General features: G+C 43.6%; 1 protein-coding gene across 5 annotated transcripts in view; it reads left to right on the top strand.

The window, feature by feature from the left end:
• Ahrr (aryl-hydrocarbon receptor repressor) overlaps positions 1 to 25,681 on the top strand; it is an 81,214-nt gene that overhangs the window by 8,129 nt on the left and 47,404 nt on the right. Inside the window, exons 2-3 of one of the 5 annotated variants that reach the window (NM_009644.3) lie at positions 1,094 to 1,166; positions 6,394 to 6,575. In NM_009644.3, the coding sequence (NP_033774.1) occupies positions 1,102 to 1,166; positions 6,394 to 6,575 (247 nt within the window). In that variant the 5' untranslated portion in view covers positions 1,094 to 1,101. Of the gene's footprint in view, positions 1 to 1,093; positions 1,167 to 6,393; positions 6,576 to 23,501; positions 23,570 to 23,835; positions 24,009 to 24,261; positions 24,774 to 25,681 lie in introns of those variants that run through there. The other 4 variants (NM_001317351.1, XM_006517050.3, XM_006517049.4 and 1 more) reach the window with 4 other exon arrangements.

Genomic DNA, 25,681 nt, shown 5'->3' with positions numbered 1-25,681 from the left:
AATGTGCACTTTGGTGGTGATGAAGGGTGTGTTTTGTAGCTCCCCTGAGTTACAGTCAGTACATCATTTGTACATGCCAGGACCATACTGATTGATCACTGAGAGTGGGTTATCAGTACCTGAGCTGAAACACTTTCTTAACTATGTTAGCTGCTGGTAAACATTTAGGATTACCACATTTTCTTAGAAGACTGGCAATTTTGTTGTTGTTTTTTTTTGTCCCTGGTGACATTCTTTTGTCTTACATCTTGCACGCTACTCTAGAATGTGTGATTAGTGTTTACATGGAACATCTATTCTATGAGTTCTCTTTTTTTTCTGCCTGCCTCTCTTTATCCCCAAAGGAGATCAATCACATAGTTCTGACACTTTCACAGCCCACTTTTAGGGGGCAGAAATGGCATCTCTTCCAGATAATACATAAACGAGGTCAAGTCAGGGATACCCATTTCCATTCTCATGATACCGGGGGATGCAACAGGGATCTAAAGGAGTCTGTGAAGGTTAGGATGTCTTCACTACTAGAAATATCAAGATTCTACACTAGGAAAGAGGGTACTTATATTTTATGAGGGGATGTGAAGTACTTTGAAGTACAGGCTACTTTAGTGATTTCTGTGGGAGACATGTGCATAATGCCTAGCACCACAGGACACTGTTAGCTGGGCTGTAGAAGGCTGAGTATGAGTGACCATAGTGGAAGTCCAGCACATAGAACTAAGAAGAAATAATACACAAAAGAGTGTAAATCTGTTAACCCTATGGGCCTGTGGGTGCAAGAGGGGCAGGTGGTATGGCTCTGAAATGCAGTAGCTTCTTGAGGCTCAGTAGCATGCACCCTGCTTCACCAACTATGTAACACTGTTTAGAGTAAAACTATGAGGGGTTCTTACAGACCGTCACCTCATTTTATATTGTAGGTCTATCTATACTGTCTATAGTAGTGAGCACTCCAAACTTGCAGGGCTGACCTGCATGAGGGCCAATGGATCGTACTGACCTTCTTGCTTTGGGGTCACTATAGTAAGCACGTGTGGGGATGTCATGTTGGGTCTCTTCATGTGAATGACTCAATGCGTCCTTTCTCTTTTAGGATCAAAGATGATGATTCCGTCTGGAGAGTGTACATACGCCGGTAGGAAGAGAAGGAAGCCCATTCAGAAGCGGTAGAGTATCATCCTGATATCCCTGGGAAATAAGGGACATCTTGTGCCTTCATGACGAGAGGGAGTTTTACAGGCAAACATAGTCTAAGGCAGCCTTTTGAGAACCTTCCTGGAAGTCATAGTGGCCTTTGGATCTCATGCAAGTGTGATTTGTCACTGGCTTTCTTTAGCAGGCAAGCTTACTTTAGGCAACTTTTCTGACCAGGACATAAAACACTGGCTGGAGTTGCTGGAGATCTGTCATCAATATGTTTGGAACCTTTGTTCCCTTCAGCAATAAGTCATTCTGTCTGTGGAAAGTGCCCCGGGATTTAGTCCTTACACTCCAAATAACAGAGGCTCTTTGGGGCTCATTATCCTCACCTAAGGGTATCTGAAGGTATAGAGATGGGACAACCCAGGGCTCAGACCCATGTCCCTCAGGGACACAATTGTCTGTAGTCCTGTTAATTGTCTGTTAAGTCCTGGGCTTAACTTGGAACCCTCAGAGTGGTCAAAGTGAGAAGTGTGTGGCAATTCCAGGAATACCAGGGTTCATAGTACACTTTCCAGGAAATCAGTTGAGTTATAGCTTCCACAAAAGGCCCATAGGCTGCCTCTGGCTCCTGGTATAAAATCTGGCATGTGCGTCATCAGCTGGGGACTGTGGTGTGTGTGTGTGTGTGTGTGTGTGTGTGTGTGTGTGTGTGAGAGAGAGAGAGAGAGGGGGGGGGGCGGGGAGGGAGAGGTTGGTTAGGAATGGGTGTTTTGGGTATATGATCCAGTGTGTGTATGCTGCTGCATGTGAGGTTGGAGGGCAGCAGAATGTGAATGGAGCGCCCACCAGCAGCTCTTTCTAGCTGTGCTCTCTTTGTATGTGACAGAGCTACCCCTCTTGGTCTGGCCTCCAGGGCTACAAGATTCTGTGTAGATTTATGACCCTGTGGTCCCAAGGACTGGCAAGAAGCTGAGGTTGCCCTGAGTGTCAGGCTGGACTTTGAAGGTGGTTATTTGGAGATTGGAGCCACCACACAGTGGGGCTTTGAAGTAGGCTGGGATGTAGGTTTTGATAAGGGAGGAGTGCTGGAGGGGGAAGCTTAGGGAACTAAGGAGAAGACATATAGCTCATGAGAGTAAGCATAGAAATGTGCTCTTCTATGACAGAGATTTAGATTTTTTATATAACATTTATCATATAAATAAGAAGAGAAAATAATGTTGTCACTCAGCTGAAACAGTGGTATCTGATGGACAGTATAGAAGGAAGTGGAGCTGAATTTTTTGCCTTCATAATATTTTTACTCCAATTCAAAAGTGAGGCCATGTTTGAGACATCGAATATTTACATTTTATTTTATTTCATTTGTTTTTGAGACAGGGTCTCACCACGTAGCCCTGAAGGGCCTAGAATTTACTATATACAACATACTGGCCTAAAACTCATAGAGATCTACCTGCTTCTGCCTATCAACTGCTAAGATTAAAGGCAGATACCATCACGACCAGCTAGTATTTGATTTCTGGATGCTCTGAAAAGGTAGAATACTTTCCTGGCTCACAACTCAGGGAAAGGTCTCCATGCTCTGTCCCCTTTCAAGAAGCATCCAGTTTTAGCACTGTCTGTGAATGAATGCTTCCTGAGATGTTCATGCAGTGTCTGTTTCTTCTCCTTCTGTATGTGCTCATGTTGTATACATACATGGTGTATACATGCTTGCACTCCTCAGAGTCAGTGCCATAGCCTGCACTTTCTCGGCTACATAGTCTGAGTATATGATGTGTGCACTCCCAAGGGTGTTAGCTCAACTCAGTCCTTTGCTGTCCACTAAGCCCCGTGTTCCCCAGCTGCAGTGTAGATCTGCAGCACACATCAGTCAAGACTTTTCCACCTTCTCCAGGGGACATAGGGATATGGGTAAATGACACAGGCAGCCTGATGTCCGTGCCACCTGCCATGCTATAAGTGGCAAGTATTCATTCAGCTATCAAAATTCTTTTTTTTATAACCCCAAGTGTTACCCAGTAGTTATGGGTATTTCTGTATCCACAACTTTGTCTCAGGAGTGAATGCCTGGTGTCACCATCAGCATGCTTGGTGTGCCACATCTTTTTCTCAAGAACCTCAGAGTCTTTACCAGGGACAGTGTCTTCATCTCATGACAGTGTGGAAGTTGTAATACTGATTCATTTTATCTGCTTTTTAACCTTTTTTTCCCTCAAAATTGTGTGTGTGTGTGTGTGTGTGTGTGTGTGTGTGTGTGTGTTGAAAGAGGCCTGTGATTACCCATAGTCTGGAAGATTCTTATAAAGTTTTATATTTGGTTTTACATTTGGGTCTGTGATTAAGTTAGAGTTCATGCTGAGGTGCCCTGTCACGTAAGTGCTGGCATTTACTGTTTTTATGGATATCCAGTGGACTGAATGGCCCTTGAGCTGCCTTAGTATGTTGATCTAGTTAATTGACTTGACAAAGGATAGATATGTGGGTCTATCTGTAGATTCTCTATTCTGTTTCACTGATTCATATTTTTGATTTTCCTAATATGAACCCATCTTAAATATTGGAACTTTATGGAAGGCTTAAAATCAGGAGTTAAGTTCTCCTGGTGTGTTGTTTACAACTGGCTTTCCGTGTAAACTTCAGAATTAACTTCCTAATCCCTGTTAGCATTGAATCTGTAGGTCAGTTTGGGAAAATACAGTATTTTTGCAACCTAAAAACACGATATACCTTTCCATTTACTTATGTATGATAGTCAGGGCTGAAGCTGGTGTAGGCACCACCCTTCACAGAGAGGCAAAGACACATCTACCTTAGAACTAGATAGAGGTTAAATGTAAGCTGGGCTTATGATTTAGGGAGCCCCTGCTCAGCTGAGGACTTCCCAGGACTCTGAAGAAACTGAAGTTGGAGAGCATGAATGGGAAGGTCCATGCCTCAGGCTGAATATGTCCTTGGATGGACCCAGGACTATGGTAAAGAGGACAGATCTGACCTCTGAGCACACAATCCCATTTGGACCCATCACCAGATAGATACTGCTTTGGACACTAGATGGACCAAGTGCCTATACATGTCTCAGCTCACCCTGATTCTGTTGTCTTCTTCTCACTACTCAGATCTTCATGGTTCTCTTCCATTCTATAACCCTATCCTAACCCTATCTGCCTATCAGATGTCCCCTTTGTTTTGTGTGGAGTCCTTAGGTATCTGTCATTCATAGACTGGGCCCTTGCCAGGTTGTGAGGTTATGCTAGGCCTTCTTTGCCAGTCTATTTCAGTTTGAGCTGGCAATGTAAACTAACACTAGAATTAGACAGATAAGGACAACAAATAGAGAAAAGAAAACATTTACAAATCACATATTAGATAAATAACTCTTACAACTTAAAACCAAAAGGCTGACCAATCAAAAAGTATCAAAGGACTGGAGTGTCATTTCTCAGAGAAGATAGATAAATGAACAAGCACAAGAGAATATTCACAGTGTGATAAATAATCAGGGAAGTACAAATCAGTGCTACAAGAAAACACTACCTCATAGCCACTGGCTATAATGAAAATGGAGCTGTACAGGCACAGACAAGCATGTGGAGAAACTGTAGCCCTGGATACTTCTGGAGAGTCTGTGAAATGGTGCAAATCTGTATAATGCAGCCTGACTTTGGAATTCCTCAAAATATTAAGCCCAGAATTATTCAGATTCAGCAATTCTGGCCTGGTTGTCTACATTTAAAATACATGTCCAAGCAAACTCTTCCTAGTGGATGCTCAGAGCAATGATTATAAATGGAAAACCACCAGCGTTGTTAATTGGTGAAAGATAAAAAAAAAATAGGGTCCACTATATAGCTGAATGTTATGCAGTCATAAAAAAGAATGAAGAAGCAATCACACACATTACATGTGAATGAGCTGTGGAAGCATCCTGTTTTGTGGCGACAGTTAGGTGCACCATTCTTTGTGTTCCTGTACCATCAGATGGAATACTAATAACAAATCAGTCCACATGGGTAGAAAACAAGCCAGCAGTTTACAGCACCAAAGGAAGGACTTTAGGAGAAAATGTACAACGAGGGAGGAGCTTCCCTTTGGAATTAAAATCTACACCAGAAAGAGATGTGCAGTGCCACAACTGGTACATGAAGGAGGCTGTTCATGTTTAAATGACTGATTGTATTGTGTGAGATACATCTTATTCCAAAAAGGAACAGCCCCTGAGTTTGTTACTGCCAGGGACTATTAGTCAGCTGGGAATGTGGGTCATGGGGCAACTCCTCCAATACTGAGACCCCAGAAAGAGTTGGCCTGCTGAATCAGGTGGATGCTTTTGCAGTTCTGCCAATAATAGGTCGTTTTGCTCACCTGTCCTTTCTAACACTGGATTCACTCTGGCTCCTGCCACCTCTTCTAGAGGCTTAGTGTGGGTGGTGCTGAGAATGAAGAATCAGGAAGGGTTATTTTGTGCCACAACTAAGTGGGTTAGAAGAGGGAGTCCTAAGAATTTAGATGAAGGGATGCTGAAGGCTCTCTCTCCAGGCCAGATGAATTGAGGCCAGATGGAACTGTCTATGGATGAGCAGGTTTCCTGAGCTATGAGGAATGGTGGGTAAAGATCTTTCTTGACCCTCCAGATGCTGTGGCTCTGGAGGCTTTGACTTTGAGACCTTGTCTGTGCTGTCTGCCAAATCCCGGAGTCCTCTTCTAGGCATTTGGACCCTCAGGCTTCTCAGGCCTCTCACTTACAAATTAAACTGAAATTCATTGTCCTAGGAACGAAAAGGACCAAGAACTGCTTGGATTACCCACGGGGGGTCAGGAAGCTGTCTCCCTTCTAGCACAGGAACTTGTATTTTTCTTATAGTATATTAGCTTTGGGTTAGGTATTGTGAGAATTTGAAGGAAGTCAGATAAAAGCATATTTCCCATGCATATTCTTGCCCAGACAGCCCTCTGTAGGCATCCTCCCTTCTCCAGAAACCTGGCACAGAGAAGTTGAGAGATGCACTGGAGCCACACAGCCAGTAGCCACACCCTTCATCCTTGCCTGAAACTTTTCTCACATTTCTCCAAACATCAGGTTGGAGCTTCCTAGTGTGTCATTTTTTTCAAGGAGCTATCTCTAATTCTTATAAGCACTTTCTGTCTAAGCAGCAGCTAGTGAGGTCACCACAGAGAATGATTTCTTGCCTGTGGAGCCAATGGCTCCTACTGAGAACCTATATGACTAAGGCCTTCTTCCCACAGGAGGCTTACCATGGGAGCTGAGAAATCAAATCCTTCCAAACGGCACCGGGACCGCCTCAATACAGAGCTGGACCACCTGGCCAGCCTGCTGCCATTTTCACCTGATATCATCTCCAAGCTGGACAAGCTTTCTGTCCTGCGCCTCAGCGTTAGCTACCTCAGGGTAAAGAGCTTCTTCCAAGGTAGGACTCTCACCTGTGCATTGTGTTCATTTGAGCCTACGTCTAACTTGTATCACCTGTGTCCACTTGAATTGCTCTGGGCTCTCCTGGTCTAGCTTGGTTTCTCTTGTGCCCTGATGGGTCTTACCTGGATCCACCCGGATCCATACGGTTCTGACGTGGGCTCAGCTGTGATCAGACATGTGCATAAGGTGTTATACCACCATGCAACTCCTTATCTATGCTAAACTCATTTAGATGGCTGTTGGCTGACCCATCTTTGGGATTCTTCTGGCTCCAGGATAACAGTGACCTTCTAGCTTCAGGGTTTCTACCCACTTTTCTAGTATGGTCCTGGGTTTTCTAAGTGATCAGAACCAGGACAGCTCTGGGGGGAGAAGGAACTCCAGGAAATAAGGAGGTCATGCCCAGAGCCAGGATGGCTGGTGGGGGTTGTGGGTTTTAGGGAATAATGAAATTTATTCTGAGAGAGAGTAGGATTGCCATAGGCAGGAGGCCTAGTATCCAAGGTTAGCCTTGTTTTCTATATATTGCTACCTCAAGTCCCACAGAGTGCCTCTGGAACAGCTTTGTGTGCTGTGGCAGGCAGGCTGATCTCCTACCACCATTATCTAGCAAGTTATTCTGCCCTCTACAGCCTGTCAAGCTCTGTCTTCTCATCCATCATAGTTCAGGGATATTTTGTACCTTTCTACTTGCTGTGCTGAATCCTGGGTGGTAGCAGGCCTTTCCCTGAACCGTGGCTTTTGTTATGTTAGAGGACTGTAAAAGGTGCCTGTGAAGGATTGGGGTAGGTGGTCAGACACAGAACTCTTCTCTGTGCTCACCATGGCTTCTCACACTGGTCTGCATTGAGAATGATACCCATGTCCTGCAACATCATCTTGTTGCCTTAGATGTCCAGGTTTTTGGTTTCCTTGGGACCTTGGATATCTGAAAGGCTAAAAAACGCACAGGGCTTGAAAACACAGGTGCGACTGGGCAGCTTCTGCATTGTGTGGCAGCCAAAGGTGGCAGGCTTAAAGAGGTTTGAAATCCTAAGGGTACAGTTTCCAGTTGCTGGCTGCTCAGGTTGGCTTCTGGGTATAGCATGGTTACAGTTCTAATGGAGTAAGCAGTACCGCTGAGCTTTGATAGCCACTTTCAGTGTCCTGTAGCAAGAGGGGCCTTTCTGGGCAAGTGAGGTATTCTCAGCATGGGGCCTTGCTAGCCTCAGCAGTCCCCCCAGAGCCCTAATGAAGGTTAACATTCCAGTATCAGGAGGATGCTAAGTAGAAGTTCTGCATAGTGCCTGATACCTGACTGTCTTGACACCCTACCTAAGGTCTTCCATAGGCACCTCTAAGTCCTGGCTAGTTCCAGCCTCCTGGAAGTGGACATTGAATACCATGTCACAGTGGAGCAGTGACAACACATTTTCATTTCACTCTTTAGGTTGTCTAGTTTTATGCATAAATAGATTCCTTTTATGAATGAATTGTCCTCTACCCTAGGGATAGAGAATGTCTACCCTGGGAATCCAGACTGGAGCTGTCTGCTGGGAAACTTTCAGTTCAAATGGTGCTACAGTCATTTGCCTCTGAGATCTCAGTGCTTTTCCAGGGCATTAAGAGTGGAAAGAAATTAAGATAATCTTTCCAAACATGCTGTGTCATCGTCATCTTGTGTGGGTGAGGGAAGATAGGAGAGAATCGAGGCCTCTGTGTTTGTGTTCTGCAAAGTGCCTAAAAGTGAGAAGTACAACTAAGTCTCTCGCATGGGCACTGTTATCAAACGTCAAGGGTAGCATCCAAGTCTAGACCTCTCAGGTCTGACTGGAGTGCCCTGGGTAGAGAGGCTCTGTCTAGAACTAAAAATGGCTTTGTTTTCTGTGCTTGTACTGACATGACCACACATATACACATACTTGACCTTGGGACAGAGAGGAGGAATGCTCTAGTTTCCTTCTGTTGTTATGATAAAATACTCTGACAAAAGCAACTTAGGACAGGAAAGGGTTTACTCATCTTATAATTCCAGATTACAGTTCATCATCATTGAGGAAAACTCAGGCAGCCACTCGAGGCAGGAATTTGAGGGCAAGTCTGCGTATTAACTTCCACACAACATTAACTTCACCTCATTTTACAGCCAAAGAAATCATGGAGGATGCTCCTTGCTGATTGGCTTGAAGACTGGTCATACTCAGCTAGCTTTCTTATACAATTGAGGATCATCAACCCAGTCATGGCACCATCTACAGTGGGCTGTCCTTTCTATAGAGTTAACAATTATGACAATTTCTCAGATATTTCCACTAGTCAATCTGAAAATCGAGGCTTTCCTCTCAGATGACTCTAGGCTGTGTCAAGTTACTAGGTAACTAGAACAGGTCTCTTCTTCCCTCATCAGGCCTAGATGTAGCCAGTCAGGCCAGAGCTTGTTGATCTATAGGAGATCTGCTCCTGATGTTTTTGGCCAATTCCAAAGACAGTCCAAGAGTCTGTGTTAATGTCCAGTTGTTAACTTACAAGTGAAATGGTTTGCCCACCTTGCTGCCATTTTCGGAGTTCTGTGATGTGAATGGAGCACTACTAGTAGCTGGTCTGCTCACATCACTGCAGCCTGAGGATCCCACTGTATTGAGATGAAGTGAATCCTCTGGGTGCACAGACTTCATGAGAGTGTTGTGGCTTCTGGGGGTAAGATAACAACTTTTAATTTTTTTCTACTACACGTTTTCAACCAAGAGTTCTGAATTTTGTGAGTCCCTTTAAGCTGCACATTAGAGAAGAAATTCTAAAAATTTTCCTGAACTCATTTCCAACTGTGTGATTAGGGGGAAAAAAAGCGAAGCTTCAAAAATTAGATTTTGGTTTGTGCTTGTTGACCCAAATTGGATGAGCTAATTTCATTAAAACTTCCATAAAACATCACCTCTGAAAAGGACATGAACTGTAAAGTCCAACCTCAGAGGGTGACAGTGGCCTGAAAATCTGCTTGGGATATTAAAGGTTGCCTTTAATGAGTTGTTAAAAGGCAGTGGGTTATTTTAATTTTATTTATCTGTTCTGTGTGTGGCAAGGCCTTGCTTTTTCACAGCTCTCTACTTCCACTATCTTCTGTGGGCAATAGTCAGGGCTGGGATTTTCCACTTTTACAAATTTTGCTCTCCACAAAAGGGGAAATTTTGGTGAAGAAAAAAAGGTGGGGAGTGTTTAGAAGAGATAGCTGTCCATGTCTTGCTACAGGGCAGGGAGCAGAGTTGGGTCCTCCCATGCTTATACTAGGTTGAATCCCTGGATACGTAGCACTGAACATTGACTGGGAAACTCTAAGAAACGTTGGCCCCATTATTATAGTCCAGAAGCATCCTAGGTTGGCTTGTCCCATGCCTCCCCAGTGACTCTTTATTGTCACCAGGACAAGGTCCAGGAAGACCTACCAAGAGTAGAATGTCTCAGGCATTGATATTAAAGATCACGCTCAGGCCTGCTCTATGGACAGCATCTACCCAGTGAGTCGGTAGGATGGGAACGTCCATTAGGCAAGCAAATGTGCACTCTTGTGGAGAACCACCCCAGGGAGAGGAGATAGTCTGAAAAACTAAAACATAAGAGCAAAGGAGGCAGAGAGACATAGTTTCATCTCTCACAAAAACCTAGAGATTTCTCATGGCTATGCTGCTGCTTCCTCCCAATGGCCCGTACTCACCTTGCACGGTGTCTGGCCTCTTTTGCTCATTTGTTTTGTTCTCAGCTTGCCACACCTGCCCACATTCTTCTGGCTATCCTAGAATTCTCACCCAAGGTCATTCCTGGCCCCCCTTCTCACTTGAGCTGAACGGGCTTCTCTGCTTCATGTTAACCCCAGATGAACAACTATAGACACACCATGACATCACTACATGTAACCTGGGACACAGAACTTGAGAACACAACATCCATTAGCATGTAGCACTGAACATTGAGCATTGAACATTAGCATGTGAAAATCATGTGTTCCTTGAGTGAATTAATGACTTTGAATACACCAGATGGATGTGTACTATCATTAAACTGTGCTGTATAATTTTTTCTGGTTCTCACCAAAGGATTACCTTTTTCCCGGTGGTCTTTGTCATGAATTAAACATTTGTATCCTCTCAAAATTCATATCCTGAAGCCCAAATCTGTTGTATAATGGCGTTTGAAGATGGACCTCTAAGTAAAGTAATCAAAGTTAAAGAAGATCCCAAGGTATGGATGACCTTTCAGAATCTCTTATAAGAGGAACACATACCCAGAATAGCCACCCATTTGAGGACACAGCAAGTACAGAAAGGTCCCCCAAGGAACCCAAATTGGCCATCATCTCGACTATGACCTTTAGCCTCTAGAACTGTGAGATGAGTTGCTGTGGTCCAGCTAATGATATTTTGCTATCTTATCTGACTAAATACTGAGAAGTGGGATACCACTGAGATAAACACTGAGACGTGTGAGGGAAGCTTTGGAATTGGATGATGGAGGATGCAGAAGCCCTAAGGTGTATGCTGGGAAGAACCAACAGCTCTGGGATGTTTTTGCTATAATATGACTTTTAAAGGTGATTCTAGAATGTTAAAAAAGAAAAGAGGAGTGTTGAAGAGCAGGCTCTTGTTGTCTCAGATAATATGTGTTACATTAAACAGAATTTAGTAGTTGAGGACTCAGCAGGAATAAAGAGCTGGTATTGTAAACCAGAGGAAACAGGATCTTTATTCATAAGATGGCAAAAATGCAGCCTGTTTGTGTCCCTAGTATTTTGTCAAGAATAGAATCTGCAGAAAGATGAGGTGACTTTAAATGGAAGAGATTCCTCAGTGAACTACTGAGGGTGTTTCTTGATACTTTTCTTTACTGCTTATAATAAAATATGCAGAGGAATAAATTGAAGAAATTAAAAGGAACCAGAACTTAGAGATGAAAAATCCTTAGCCTACTCATATTGCAACAAATGAGAGAGGATGCAGCTGAACAACCACTTGTTAAAGAAACTGTGTGATATGAACCACGAATGTAATCAGTCACCACAGAAGGAGGAAGAGAGAAGGGTTATAGAAGTGGATACTTCTGTCTCAGCAAAAGGAGACAGGACAGTAAGAGTTATTCCTCTAACAACATGCATTCACCATCAATAAAGGGACAGTGTGACCCTGAATAGAGAGTCCAAGGTTGCTGTGGGCCAACGATGCCCACCCAGAACTTTGAACCCAAGATATTTCTCAACTCCAAGGTCTAATCTGATTTGCCTTACTAGGTTTTAGCCTTTCATGGTAACAATACATTTCTTTCCTTTCCTTTCCTTTCCTTTCCTTTCCTTTCCTTTCCTTTCCTTTCCTTTCCTTTCCTTTCCTTTCCTGTTTGTTTGTTTGTTTGTTTGTTTGTTTCGAGACAGGCTTTCTCTGTGTAGCCCTGGCTGTCCTGGAACTCACTCTATAGACCAGGCTGGCTTCGAACTCAGAAATCTGGCTGCCTCTGCCTCCCAAGTACTGGGATTAAAGGCGTACACCACCATTGCCTGGCCTTTCTTTCTTTTCTTGATGACTCCCTTTTGAGAGAATCCTTCTATACCACTCTGTCTCAGACATACACACCTTGGTTTGAGCCACAGGTTCACATCTGGAGGAATCTGCTGGGAGGGGTTGTCTCTCCAAGTGAGGAGATGATGTTGAGATGAAACGTTATTTTAGACTTCAGAGTAGATATTGATGGGACTTAACACTTGAGATCAAAAAGCTTTCCAAATCATATTATTAGTGTATAAAAATATCACCCTGATTGTTTTATGAATGATTCTATTTTTTCTACCTCTTTTCATTGATATCAAAAGATCAACCTGACCAATTAGAGACAGCCTCAATCAGTTCCTCTCTCCTTTTTTCTCTCCTGTCTCTTTCCAGGACATAAGGATCTAAGGTTTGATTTCCCTTCTTGCTTCCCCACCACATCTCCTCTGTATATGGCCATGCTTCTGTCCCTGGAAGGATCTGGGACAGCCTAAGGCATTGCTGGTCACTTCTAAGGAGGGTATATTAGTAGTTCTATCCTGTTGTCCAATCAGGCTAGTTGGGCCATTTATACAAGTCTAACGACACAGTTAAAACAACATGTCAGGTTGGAGAGATGGCTCAGCAGTTAAAAGCACTGACTGCTCTTCCAGAGGTCTTGAGTTCAATTCCCAGCAACCACATGGTGGCTCACAACCATCTATAATGGGCATCTGATGTCATCTTCTGGTGTGTCTGAAGACAGCGACAGTGTACCCACATACATGAAATAAATAAATTAATTAATAAAACCTTAAAAAAAAAACACATGCAACATGCCTCTCTACTGAGCACAGAATTAAAGAGGATGGTTTTAAGTTAGTTCTAAGTTTCTTGTATTACATTTGAAGGTTATCTTACTTTCTGTTTGTTTTGTTTTTTCAAGACAGGGGTTTTCTATGTAACCTTGGCTGTCTTGGAACTCATGCTGTAGACCAGGCTAGTCTCAAATCCACAGATTCACCAGCCTCTGATTCCTAGGCACCAGGATTAAGGGAGCACATCACCACCACCTAGCTGGTGATCTTGTTTTAAGTCAGAAATGCGATTTTAATTTTTAAAAGAGAAAACAGAATGAGAACATATAACCAAAGACAAAGACAAGAAAGTAGGAAAGACTCAAATAAGTACAAGAAATAGAAATCATAAAAGGCCAAACATATCATTAATTATAAGAAATATAAATGGAATGGCCATGCCAATTGTATTGGCTGGTTTTGTGTGTCAACTTGACACAGGCTAGAGTTATTAGAGAAGAAGCCTCAGTTGAGAAAATGTCTCCATGAGATCCATCTGTAAGGCATTTTCTCAATTAGTGATAAGTGGGGAGGGCTCAACCCATTGTGGGTGGTAACATCTCTGGGCTAGTGGTCCTGGTTTCTATAAGAGTGCAGGCTGAGAAAGCCAGGGGAAGCAAGCCAGAAAGCAGCATCTCTCTAGAAACTCTGTATCAGCTCCTTGCCTCCAGGTTCCAGCCCTGCTTGAGTTCCTGTCCTTCCTCCAATGATGATTGTGATCTGGAAGTGTAAGCCAAATAAACCCTTTCCTCCTCAACTTGCTTTTTGGTCATGGTGTTTTTGTCACAGCAATAAAACCCTGACTAAGACACCTATTAAAAGATATATGAGGCTGAGGCTTGATATGCTATTTACAAAGTGCACATTTAAAGTCTAATAGTTTAGAGAGAAAGAGCAAAAAAGATAGAAAAACACAGTGAAGAAACCCTAACAGAGAGAAGACTTATGCCTCTGAATCAATGTCCAAAATTTTCTTTGAAGTTGAAAAGCACTGGGGAGAGGAAGGGGATGAGTCACTACATAATTATTTAATGATTCATTTAATCAAATGAATAATATAATTTAAAATTTATGTTTCTAATAACTTCAAAATCTATAAAAACAAACATTGACAGAATTATAAGAAAACACACACATTCATCATCAAAAGGATATGAAAAGACTTGTGGAGTAAAACATTAAAGTAATACAAGTTATAAAAGATGTAAACAAGGCAAACATACGATCGATCTAATGGACAAACAGAAAGCGCTGGGTTCCTGGATTCCACAGTCCCAGTATTCTCAAGCCTGCACGTACATGTTAAATGTTGACATCATATGGCCAATAAGTCAAATTGTGACAAAAGACAAAAATCACAAAAAGTTATAGTGAGGCCCCAATTGAAAATTAGCTAGAAATCACTAGTGTAAAAGATAATCCGAAACCCCTCTTATCTGTACTAACTTTTAGATCAATGAAGAAAATATGATGGAATTTAGAAATATTTACAAATGTAAAGGTGTACAAATCAATATTCAGAAATAACTAGTCTTGCTTACGTACAAGTTAAGAAAGACTGAATATTCTATAATAAATTTGAATAATCAAATTTACAAATTCTGGTGAGTGATCAAGAAAAAAAGTATGAGGTGAGTTAAGATATAAAAAGAAGACAATTATAGATGCTGTTGAGATTTTAAAGATCCTCTAAGGGCATTATGAGCAATCTAGTGCTTATATGTTTGAGATTTGAAAGTAAAGTAATACATTCCTTGAAACAAACTCTTATTAATCTGACTCAGAAGGAGTGAAAAGCTCATATAGCCATATGAGTATTGAAAAGTCGGAATCAGAGGTTAAAGAGATGGCTCAGTAGTTAAGAGCATATGCTGTTTTTTCAGAGTACCTGAATTTGATTCTCAGCACCCATGTCAGAGGTCAGCCTATAACTCCAGCTCCAGGAAAGCCAGTGCCTCTGGCTTCTGTGAGCCAAAAGGGTCTGCTGCCCTATAACAATACACGTACTTTGCCTTTAGATACTGGCTCTGAATTCCATTCACCACGGCAAGGAGCCAGGGACTTGGGAGCAGGGGTGATACAAGATAATTTTGTTTATGCCTAAAAGTACTCAATGGAGGCATGTCATTCAACATAGGATGACCATAAAGAAGGCTCTACTGACAAGCCAGAGATGATTTCAGCATTAAAAAGACTTGTGGTAGTAATGGCTGATAACTACATGAATAAAACAGGATTTTCTATCAGTGTACTCTAGTAGAGATGAACAAACTAAATAAACAGTGAGAAAATTTCTCTGAATTATATTACTAGGCAATAAGTGTAGGAGAGACAAACATAAAAGAGGTGAGCTAAAAGCCAGTGGCCATTGAGCCGTAGTTGATTCAAGCAAATAATGCAATAAATACGAAGAGTAGTGGTGAAAGTGTGGTGAGAAGCGGTGTTAAGTCTTTACAAAATAATCTTTCTGTGCCAAGGGGAAAGAACATAAAGGAGAGAAATAGTATTCATTATCCTCAGTGGTTGTATTTGACCTACTGAGCGCGTCCAAGAAGACGCCATGTATCACACCAAAAAGCATCTTGGGTTGAGCCCAGCATAACATGATGGTCTTCCTGATAAAGATGCATCTTCTTTCCTAATCATGAGGAATCATCAGTCTTCCACTGTCTGAATTGTGGTCTTCATAGAGACCTGACAGAAGAAAACTGGACAGTTGGGGGAACCACAGCTCTCCAGCCAATGACTTGACAGTGATCTTTCTGCACCCATTGGTAAACTTCAGGGGAGTCCATGGGAAAATAATTTGGGCATAGTGTATTGTTATTAAAAGTGTTTTTTTGTAAGTTTAACATCTCAAAATAAGTCAATTGGAACAGCACACAGGAAGTGGTCTGTGAGGCCTGAGTCTGCAGTGTGCCCCAAGGACCTCACTGCATGGGGAAGGTGTAAGTCCTGGGAAACAGGAGGAAAGGAAAGGGTCAAGGAATGGCAGAGCCTGCAAAGAGGCTGTGTTCTCAAGACTGGACACACATCTGTGTGGAGCCTTTTCCTCACCACCTCTGTCATGATCAACTTCATCACTTACAGAGATGCAGTTACAGGTATTCAGGGCAGAGGAGTGCACAGCAGTGGCTGTGGAAGCTAGAACAAGACAGTCCTAAGCAGTGCTTGAACATGAAATGGCAGGGAGTAGGTATAAGTGGAGATTTTCTGGCTTGTAGAAATATTATTTCTGCAGCCTGCAAACCTGGAAATTATTACCTGCATACCTTTATTTCCTTCAGTTGTTTTTACTTTTAAATTTGAAACTTTAATTGGAATATATTATTTATGCTTCTTGATAGAGCAAAATGTATATCATACTTACAGAAACATGTATAATGCTCAAGCCAGAGTTATTACCATTTTCCCTTTTTGTCTTTAGAATTAAGGCATTATGTATATCAATCGTTTTGAACCACTGTTACATTTGTGAAGTAAACCCTATTTTGTTGTTTTCTCTTTTTGAGATTTGTTTTATGTATATGACTGTACACCATCTGTACACATGTCTGTGTGCCACATGCATACAGTGCCTGCAGGTGCCAGAAGAGACCATTGGATCCTCTGGAATTTGAGTTCCACTTAGTTGTGAACTACTACATGTGTGCTGGGAACTGAACCCAGGTCTTCTGGAAGAGTGAGCTCTCACTCCAGCCTTCAGAGCTACTTCCTGCCTCCAACTCCATTTTTGAAGCCATTATCCACCCTCTCGATTTCTCTTCACACTATCTTTTCCATCCTCTGAATGATCTCTGTTCTCTCTACTTCTGGGTGATGAACATTTTTAGCCTCCACAAATAAATGAGAACATGTGGTAAATTCAATGCTTGGCTCTTCATTTAACATAACAGCACCCAGTTCTCTCATTTTTCCTGTAAACAGTAGCTTTTCATCCTTTTTATTGATAAATAGTATTTTATTATGTTTATTCATCACATTTTCTATATTTATTCATTCATCCGTGAATATCCAGGCTGATTCCATGTCTTGATTATTATAATGGTGCTAGAGTTAGTGCAGGTGTCTCTTTGACAAGTTTGTTTTCTTTGGCTGTTCACTCAGAAGTGAGGTATAGAATTATATTTCTTATATTAGATTTTTAATTTTAATTTATATTTTATATTACATTATGCTCCCTTCCTCTCCCCAGTCATGGGGTGTGTGCACATGTGTGTGTGTGTGTGTGTGTGTGTGTGTGTGTGTGTGTGTGTGTGTGCATGTGTGCCTATTCTCCTACCATGTGCACCATTTAGGTCCTGTAGCAAATTCACTTTGTTAGGTTTGGCAGTAAACATGTTTACCCACAGAGCCATTGTGACATTTCCCATTTTCTAATATCTTGAAATATTTCCCCTGTTTTCTTTTTCTAGTTTCATCATTTGGGAACTTAACATCTGGTTTTAGATTAGGTCTGAGTTGATGTTTGTCGATGATGAAGGGTAGGAGCCAAGTCTCAATCTTAAAAATATAGGTAATTCCTGATGAACTCAGCTATAACCTTCGTGAGTCCTTCATGGTATCATTCAGCAGTATCTAAGGGTTTCCTGGTTTAGACCCCAGGAATTATAGAAGGAGTTGCTTTGGCAACAGACATAGGATGCTGAAGGATATAAACCCAGGACCCAAGAGGCAAGTGCCAGTTGCTGATCATACCAACTTCTGCTTCTGGAAGAGATGGTGCTTTGTGGGCATAAACTGTGGAGGCTATATCCCTATATCCCAAAGGAGGGGCATTGTCAACAGGAATAGGGAGGTGCCCTAGCCTAAGGCAAGTACCAAAACTCCTCCATCTTGAGGGAATTAGCTGGCTGTGCTTGAGTTCCTGTCCCTTATTCAGGTATAGTGGTTTGAATACAATTGGCTCAGGGAGTAGAACTCAGGCCTCAGGAGGTGAGGCCTTGTTGGAGTAGGTGTGACCTTGTTGAAGGAAGTGTGTCATTGTGGGCATGGGCTTTAAGACCTACCCTCATCCTAGTTGCCTGGAAGCTAGTCTTCTCCTAGCAACTTTCAGATGAAGATCTAAAACTCTCAGCTACTCCTGCACCATGCCTTCCTGGATGCTGCCATGCTCCTGTATTGATGATACTAGACTAAACCTCTGAACCTCTAAGCCAGCCCCACTTAAACATTGTTATAAGAGTTGCCTTGGTCATGGTGTCTGTTCACAGCAGTAAAACCCTAAGATATCAGGGCACTGCTTGGACCAAGATGCTGCCCCTCTGCCCACAGTGCATTGCACAGTTGGCCTAGTTGGGCTGATGAAGCTTCAGTTTTCTGAGCTAGTGTGCTAGATTATCTGTGGACTCTTGAAATGGTGATATCCAGGGGTTCTGTGTCTGGATCAGAAAGGACTAAAAGAGTCTCTATTCTCCGGATGACATGTCACTAATGCAGCCCAGGTTCTGAGGTTGAGAAGATAGGGGCAGGTCATGAAACCGGGTTAGGTCATATATCTCTTTTGGCATATATGGCAATTGTGAGCTCTCTATAGCCAGGGTTACTGGTGCTCAGGGTGCTTCAGTCAGCAGGGACTCTGTTCACTCTCTCCTTTCCAGGGAGTGGGGCCATGACCATGTGCTTCATTCCATTCTCATTGCCACCTACCGGTTTCCTGTCCTGAAAGGTTGACATCTGTGATGGTTTGTATATTCTTGGGCCAGGGAGTGGCACCATTTGGAGGTGTGGCCTTGTTGGAATAGGTGTGACACGGTTGGAGTAGGTGTGTCACTGTGGGTCTGGGCTTAAGATCCTCATCCTAGTTGCCTGGAAGTCAGTCTTCCACTAGTAGCCTTTGGATGAAGACATAGAACTCTCAGCTCTGCCCGTGCCATGCCTGCCTGGATACTGCCATGCTCCCACCTTGATGATAATGGACTGAACCTCTGAACCTGTAAGCCAGCCCCAACTAAATATGGTTTTTTATAAGACTTGCCTTGGTCATGGTGTCTGTTCACATTAGTAAAACCCTAACTAACTAAGACAACATCTCCCAGCCATTCTCCTGGTACTACAGCTGTCTATTTGGGTTTCTGGTTCTTCCTTAGGGTTAAGAGCCCCTTTTTCTAGCCATCATAGGATTGCTTCATTCAGATCTTTATTTAAAGTTCATCCCCTCAGATGATTTACCTGATCTCACACTTTTGACATCATCCCTCATCCCCAGTCTCCAGGAGAACTTCTTTGGCTCCCTGCTCAGTGTTTCTCCTTATGTTTGGCTTGCATGTGGTAGCTCAGTCTCTGCTGTATAAAGTCAGAGATTGGTGATGACCGATGCTAAATGTGGAAGCAACTACAGGGAGCAAGTGGGTAGGTATGTCTTTATAGGTCCCATGTATCTGAAATTAAGATCCCAGGATGTTTTACTAAACTCGGTCTATTTATTGATCCTAATTACAGCAAAACCCTGATAGGAGCTGGTGACCTATGATGATGTATAATTTATTTGTGTGAAGATCAAGACTCAGATGATTGCCAGGCAGGCAGGCAGGCAAGCTCCATGCTGCTGTTATTTATGAATTTGCTGACAGGTAACTATAGATTCATGAAGTGGAAATCGCTGGTTTCTGTGGAGACTCAGTTGTGTCATGTGATGGTTTTCTGGAAGCTGTCTGGTGAAAGAGTATATGATGTTTTGCTGGAGTGGACAGTTGAGAGGGCTCGTGATATTTGGAAAGGGTATAAATATAACCCCACAGAGGGTGAGAGGATGCTCTTGCATTGGTTTACCTTGCAATACTTTGCTGGTCTTCACTGACTTTCACTTGTCGTGACTTAGTAGAGAGAAAATTTCCAAAGACTTCTCATGGTATCCCAGCTGCTTCTTGAAGCTTTCATGGACTCATGATGATTTGGTGGAGCCTCAGGGTTTCTTCTGAATCAAGCTGCTGTTACTAATTCACGTTTGGTGTTTACCCATTGTATTGGATTGTCACTACTGAATTTGTGTTTGGAATCACTCCAAAGAACTACTTCTAAACAGGTCCATATTCTCCCCACCCCACCCCCGTTTCTTATTAACCTTTTTTCTTCCCTACCTTTGGTCAGTGGGCTATAAGGAAGGTTGAAGTATTTAAGAAGCCTTATTAAAGTAGGAGGTTTTGGATGATCTAAACCTACAGATTTATTTATGGGGGTTTGTGGTGTGTGCGTGCACGTGAGCGTGTGTGTGTGTTGCTGAGAATTGAACTTATAGATAACCAAGTGCTCTACTTCTGAGCTTTCATCCTCCACTCTCAGATCATTGTCTAAAAGTGGAGTATATATTCTTTCTGACCTCTGAGCAGGGCACCCAGTCTGAGTTGCTAGGACAGTGTTTAGTTGTGGGCTGTGGGAGTTTGGTGAGTCTTATAGGGTGCCTTACTCATGCTGATATTCACACCTGGGTATCATGAATTTATTAACTTAGTACATCTCTGACTTTAAAATATTTTATTTTAAACCAAACATTAAAAAAAAAACCTTTTGAACTCTCACTGACAGTGGAGAAGTTTCTCTTGCTTGTTTGCTGAATGTTTGAAACATTTCTTGATAAAACGTCATGAGAAGATCCAGTTTTAGCTACACTTCATATTATAAAAAGAATATAGATCTGCATTGTGCCCAAATCATGGTCTTCCCTCTTACAATGAGCTAGTTTGGGTTTCATCTTCCACAATGACAGGTATTTGAAGGCAAGGGTTCTGTTTCTCCTTTGAAGGACACATGTGTGCCTGGAGATACTGCAGAGCCTGTGGGAAGAAGCAAATGCCTTCAGCAAGTGGTTAGGAAGAGATGAGAACATGGCTGCCTTTTGACCAGTCCTCAGTGGCTCACAGGAAATGCATGTTTTGTGGTTCTTTGTAAGCTGTTTGGAAGTGTGACACTTTAATGAATGTATTTTGGAAAATGTGGAAATTATATGTCAAAGACAGCAACTTGCTGTAGTACACAACTTGGACTGTGCTCCAAATTTTTATTGAAACGTTTGGGTGGGTGTTCATTTGTATTCCTGATGTCTTTTCTTGGCTGAGGGATTGAGCAATGAAAAGATATTTTTAAATGATAGGTAGTCATCGCAGAGATTCCAAAGGCTAGTAGTTGGTAAAGTTCCAGGTAAGGCGCAGCTAGCAGCTAGGTTGAAGTGACAGGAACTTAGTTACTCCATTACACTTGTCTAAACTCTTTAGATTGCTGGAGGAGAAAACAGCGTAAAAAATGCTGACCTAATATACAGCTTGGAGCCTTGAGATCAGACACAATATGGAGATTGGGTTCCTATCTGATGCTGAAATATTGACATTTTACCCCAACTCAGCCTTGCACATTGTGGTGGTCTAAATATGCTTGGCCCATGGAGTAGCACTATTAGGAAGTGTGGCCTTGTTGGAGGAAGTGTGTCACTGTAGGGGTGGGTTTTGAGACCCTCCTTATAGCTGCCTGTGGATGCCAGTCTTCTTCTGTTTGCCTTTGGAACAAGATGTAGAACTTTGAGATCCTCCTGTGCCATGCCTGCCTGGACACTGCCATGATGATAATGGAATGAATCTCAGAACCTGTAAGCCAGCCCCAAATGAATTTGTCCTTCCTAAAAGTTGTCTTGATCATGGTGTCTGTTCACAGCAGTAAAACCCTAATTAAGACAGATGTGTATTTACTAAGACAGACATATATTTATCAGGATTCCCTAGAGAAACAGATCACCATGGGCAGAAATTGTGAGGAATTGGTTCATGTGGTCATGGAAGCAGAATCCATGGGAAACCCCAGGGAAATGGATGTCACGATCCAGCCTAAGTCCAAACTGAGAATCAGGAGCAGATGTAAATGAGAGGCTATGTTTCAGCTCACCCAGAGGCAGGAGGAAAGGGAAATTTCTCCCTCACCAACTTCCATTCTCTTCAGGCCTCAGCAGTCACGTGACACTATGCACACTAGGAAAGCCTTACCTGCCTCACTGGACCCTGATTCGGATGATACCCTATAAGCAATACCCCCAGACATTGGAAGCAGAGTGACTGGGAAGCTCACACATATCAAAACAACCTTAGCCACGGCCCTGGGTACTGTCCTTGGGTGTGGACTTGTTCACTCCAACATCTAAAGCCAGTCAACAAGGAGGATCAGACTTGTCCTTTCTAAGGACTCCTGGATTTTTCTCCCAATCAATGATATCCCACGCATGTGACAGGAATCCTCTGCCTGGATTCCTGGCAGGTCCATCAGGCTGCCTTATCATAGATGAGCACCATGCACCTCATATTTTAGTGAGACTGAGCATCCTAGATGCACAGAAGGGCTCCTTGAGTACAAGAGTGTGGAACCAACTCCCGATGTCACCATGGCAGCCTCTTCAGTATTACGACTTTCTCAGGGAACCTGTCCATAGCTAGGCAATGTCACTTCTGGAGCTTTCTCAAGATAGAGTAGCCAGGAATTCAGAAGTTTTCCTTATGATTATTTGTTCCTACCTTTTGGGATCTTCTGAATGTCCTGCCAGCAAGCTTGACAGCTCTGTACCTTGGAACTGCGGCAATGTTCCTGTAAGTCTGTGGGTCCTGACACCTTCTTCACATGAAGTAGGATGTGGGACAGGTTTTGGCTGATAGAACCTTGAAGCCCTACATGACCTTAGTACAAGACCTGAACAATGTGTCATCTTAAGTCTGTCCATCCTGTTTCTGCCCTGCTGCTTACTTGGGTCTTCGGTTCATAGTAGACTGTGGTGCTGTAGACCGAGTCTTGATGGAGAACTGTCCTTCCCAGTTCTGGGACACTAAAGCTGATTGGCTTACTGAAATTCCAGCCAAGCCTCTTCCTTGCCCAGGGGCTGAATCAGAGATTTTAACTGTCCAGGAGGACAGTCCAGCTTAAAGCCAGGAGAGTCTGGGTGAGTGTTGAGTAGAGGCATCTCACATACCCCTTCCTCTTCTTACCATCTCCCCGTTTGCTTCTTTCTCCGATCCTTTCTGTACCCCTCCTTCCTGCTCTGCTTGGGACCCACGTCTCTATCTACTGACAACCTAAAGTAAACGTTAGCTTTAGAAAACACTCAGGAAACTTTAGCCAAAATTCTGTAATATCTTTGCTCTAGTCGGCTTGCTCGGCCTTGTCTTGCTCAGGCTTTATCTCTGACCATAGCAAGCCCAGGGGGAACGTAAGTAACTATAGGAATGGCTGGCCTGATCAGACACACCACTCTGGTGTAGGAATTGACATCACTAAACTGAGAGAAAGGCATTTTCAGGCACCACCCAGGAGCAGAGCTGGTTCAGACTTCTGGTATCTCCTCCACAGAGAACTGTGCTAAACTGACACCCAGAAGTCATTAGATTTGTATGTGTGTAGCATCAACTGATGGGGTCCCAGTTGTCTGCTGAGTTGTAGAGAAAGGGAAATATGTTACTGGGAAGTTGGTTATCCAGGGTAGCCTGCACTCCCTGCATTGCTGTGTGTAGAAATTTCAACTTCCTCCATGGTAACTCTTCAGATTCTTGCTGCTCCAAATAAACTACTTTAAGTTTTCAGGAACTAAGAGAAGTGAAAGATTTTTTGGTTTCAGTTGATTGTGACCAATTGGGGACTCCTTCAAGTGTCCCTGAGAATCTCAAGAGACTAAGTTTCCTGGGGTAAGGTCCTCCTGCACCTATAGTTGTAGGGGGTAATAACTAGGGTTGACAGGAAACCGTGGGTTTAGGTGGAGCTGGGCACAGTGTACAGGAATCCAGCTCATTTCCAAGTGAGCGGCCCCAGTAGGTCCCTCTTTTTGTCAGAGGCCACAGCAGCTCAGAGCTGGTACAAACTTGTGATTGATGCCTTGAAGACAAGCCTGCTGGGGAGGGGAAGGCCTATAGGGGGCGGCGGGCCTTGGAGAAAGCAGAGGGAAGTATTGAGCAGACTCTCTGAGGCGCGTGAATCAACGCACCCCTCTGTTGGCTCTTACACACTTACTCGCTATCTCTGTGTGGGGTGCCGGTGACCTTCATAACCCTTAACTTAGAAAAGACATCCTGCTGCAGCTGACCGGCTACCGGAGCAAGGCAGGAGTTTCCTGGACCCGACCTCGAGGTGCAACAATCCAAAACCCTCCCATCCCGGTCCCACCCAGCCCCCGCCGCACCTTTGTCCCTTTCCCTCGGGTCTAGGCCCCTAACCAATTTACCCCCACGCCTACCGGGCGGGGCCCCATTCACTCGCACGCAATCGCAGCCATCGCGTGACGCCCGTGGCCGCAGGAGGAAGCCGGAGGCGCCAGGCACGCGATGGGGGTGGCGGAGTCCCAGAAGCTCAGCTTAGGCTGGACTTAGCCGCGTTTAGTGGCGGAGCTGCCTCTAGGGGTTGGAGTGTTTGGGGGGAGGGAGGGTGGCACTGAAGATCTGGTCAGATTCTGAGTTGTGCTCTAGTGGTTCAGCGGTCTGGCACAACACGCATACTGGCTCCTTGGCCATCCTAGCTTAAGTCCCCTGGAAGTCTTGTGCAATCTCTGAGGTGCTGGGAACGCTGCTCCTCTGCAGGGAAACAGACCATCAGGAAACTCTCCGCCGGGAATCTGCCCCCGCGGCAGGTGCCCACACAGGCTGAATCTTCCTGTCCTCTTCTCCTCACCCATCCCTCAATTCCAAGCTCGTGACGACAGCAGCTCATTTCACTCTTGCAGTTTCCATGGCACATTTTCCAGGGGGTTGGGGATGTTCCCCAAGGACTCTAGTGCCTCTGCTTGACTGCTAGTCTCTAAGTTCTCTATTGCCAGAGGGGAAGCAGACAGATCCTGAAGAAGGAAACAGTAATGTGGACCCCTCCGAGGCCTCCTGAAGACACATTTGAAAACTCAATGTATGAATGCTTCTGATGTGGGAGGCCCAGACTGGGGAGATAAGTGGTGACGAAGGATTGGCAGGGAGGCTTCATGGCGTCTGATTCCTCCATCCCTCTGTCCTAGAGCAGCGTTTCTTAACCTGTGGTTCATGACTCCTTTGGCAAACCTCTATCTCAAAAGTATTTATATTATAATTAATAACAGTAGCAAAATTACAGTTATGAAGTTGCAACAAAAAGAATTTTATGGTTGGAGGATCACCACAACATGAGGACCTGTAGTAAAGGGTTAGGGTTAGGGTTAGGGTTGAGAATCACTGCCTCAGAGGCATCAGAGGCTCAAGTTTCCCAGGAGAGACCTGAGTTCTGACAAAGAAATGATACCTTCTTTTCTTAGTGAAGTGAACAGAAAACCCAGTCTCACTAGTTGAGGGAGACAAGATCAAGAAATAGTGCCTTTTGAAAATGGAAGAGAAAGAAACCAGGTCCCAAAGTTCACGTCATTGCCATTGGGGTCACAGTCTCGTAGGCTTCCCTGGAGAGGGTAGCCTGTTACACAGGGCCCAGCTAAAACTCTTGCATGTGGGCAGGACTGTCTGATGTTTCCATGGACTCTATGGGACAGTGGAGGCTGACAGTCACAGAAACAACAGCTTTAGGTGAAGCTAGAAAGGCTCTAACTCTGATGACCAGGTATAGGTCTGTTGTGGGGTTGGGCAGAGTATTAAACAGTATCTGGACCCCAGAGTAGTAGAGTTTTCTGGGAGCCTGGGTAACTATTAACTTCCAAGGATGCTTAGAACCTCTGGAGACATTGAGAGGTCCAGAAAGGGGGGAGTTCAGTTTCATGGGACCAGTTGATGGTAGACTGGTAGGAACCACTCAGAAAGGGAGACATGGAGCCACAATGAAGCTCAGATTCTAGA

This window comes from Mus musculus, chromosome 13 (assembly GCF_000001635.26).
Source record: "Mus musculus strain C57BL/6J chromosome 13, GRCm38.p6 C57BL/6J".
Taxonomy (NCBI): Eukaryota; Metazoa; Chordata; class Mammalia; order Rodentia; family Muridae; genus Mus; species Mus musculus.
This window is presented reverse-complemented; position numbering and strand designations above follow the sequence as displayed.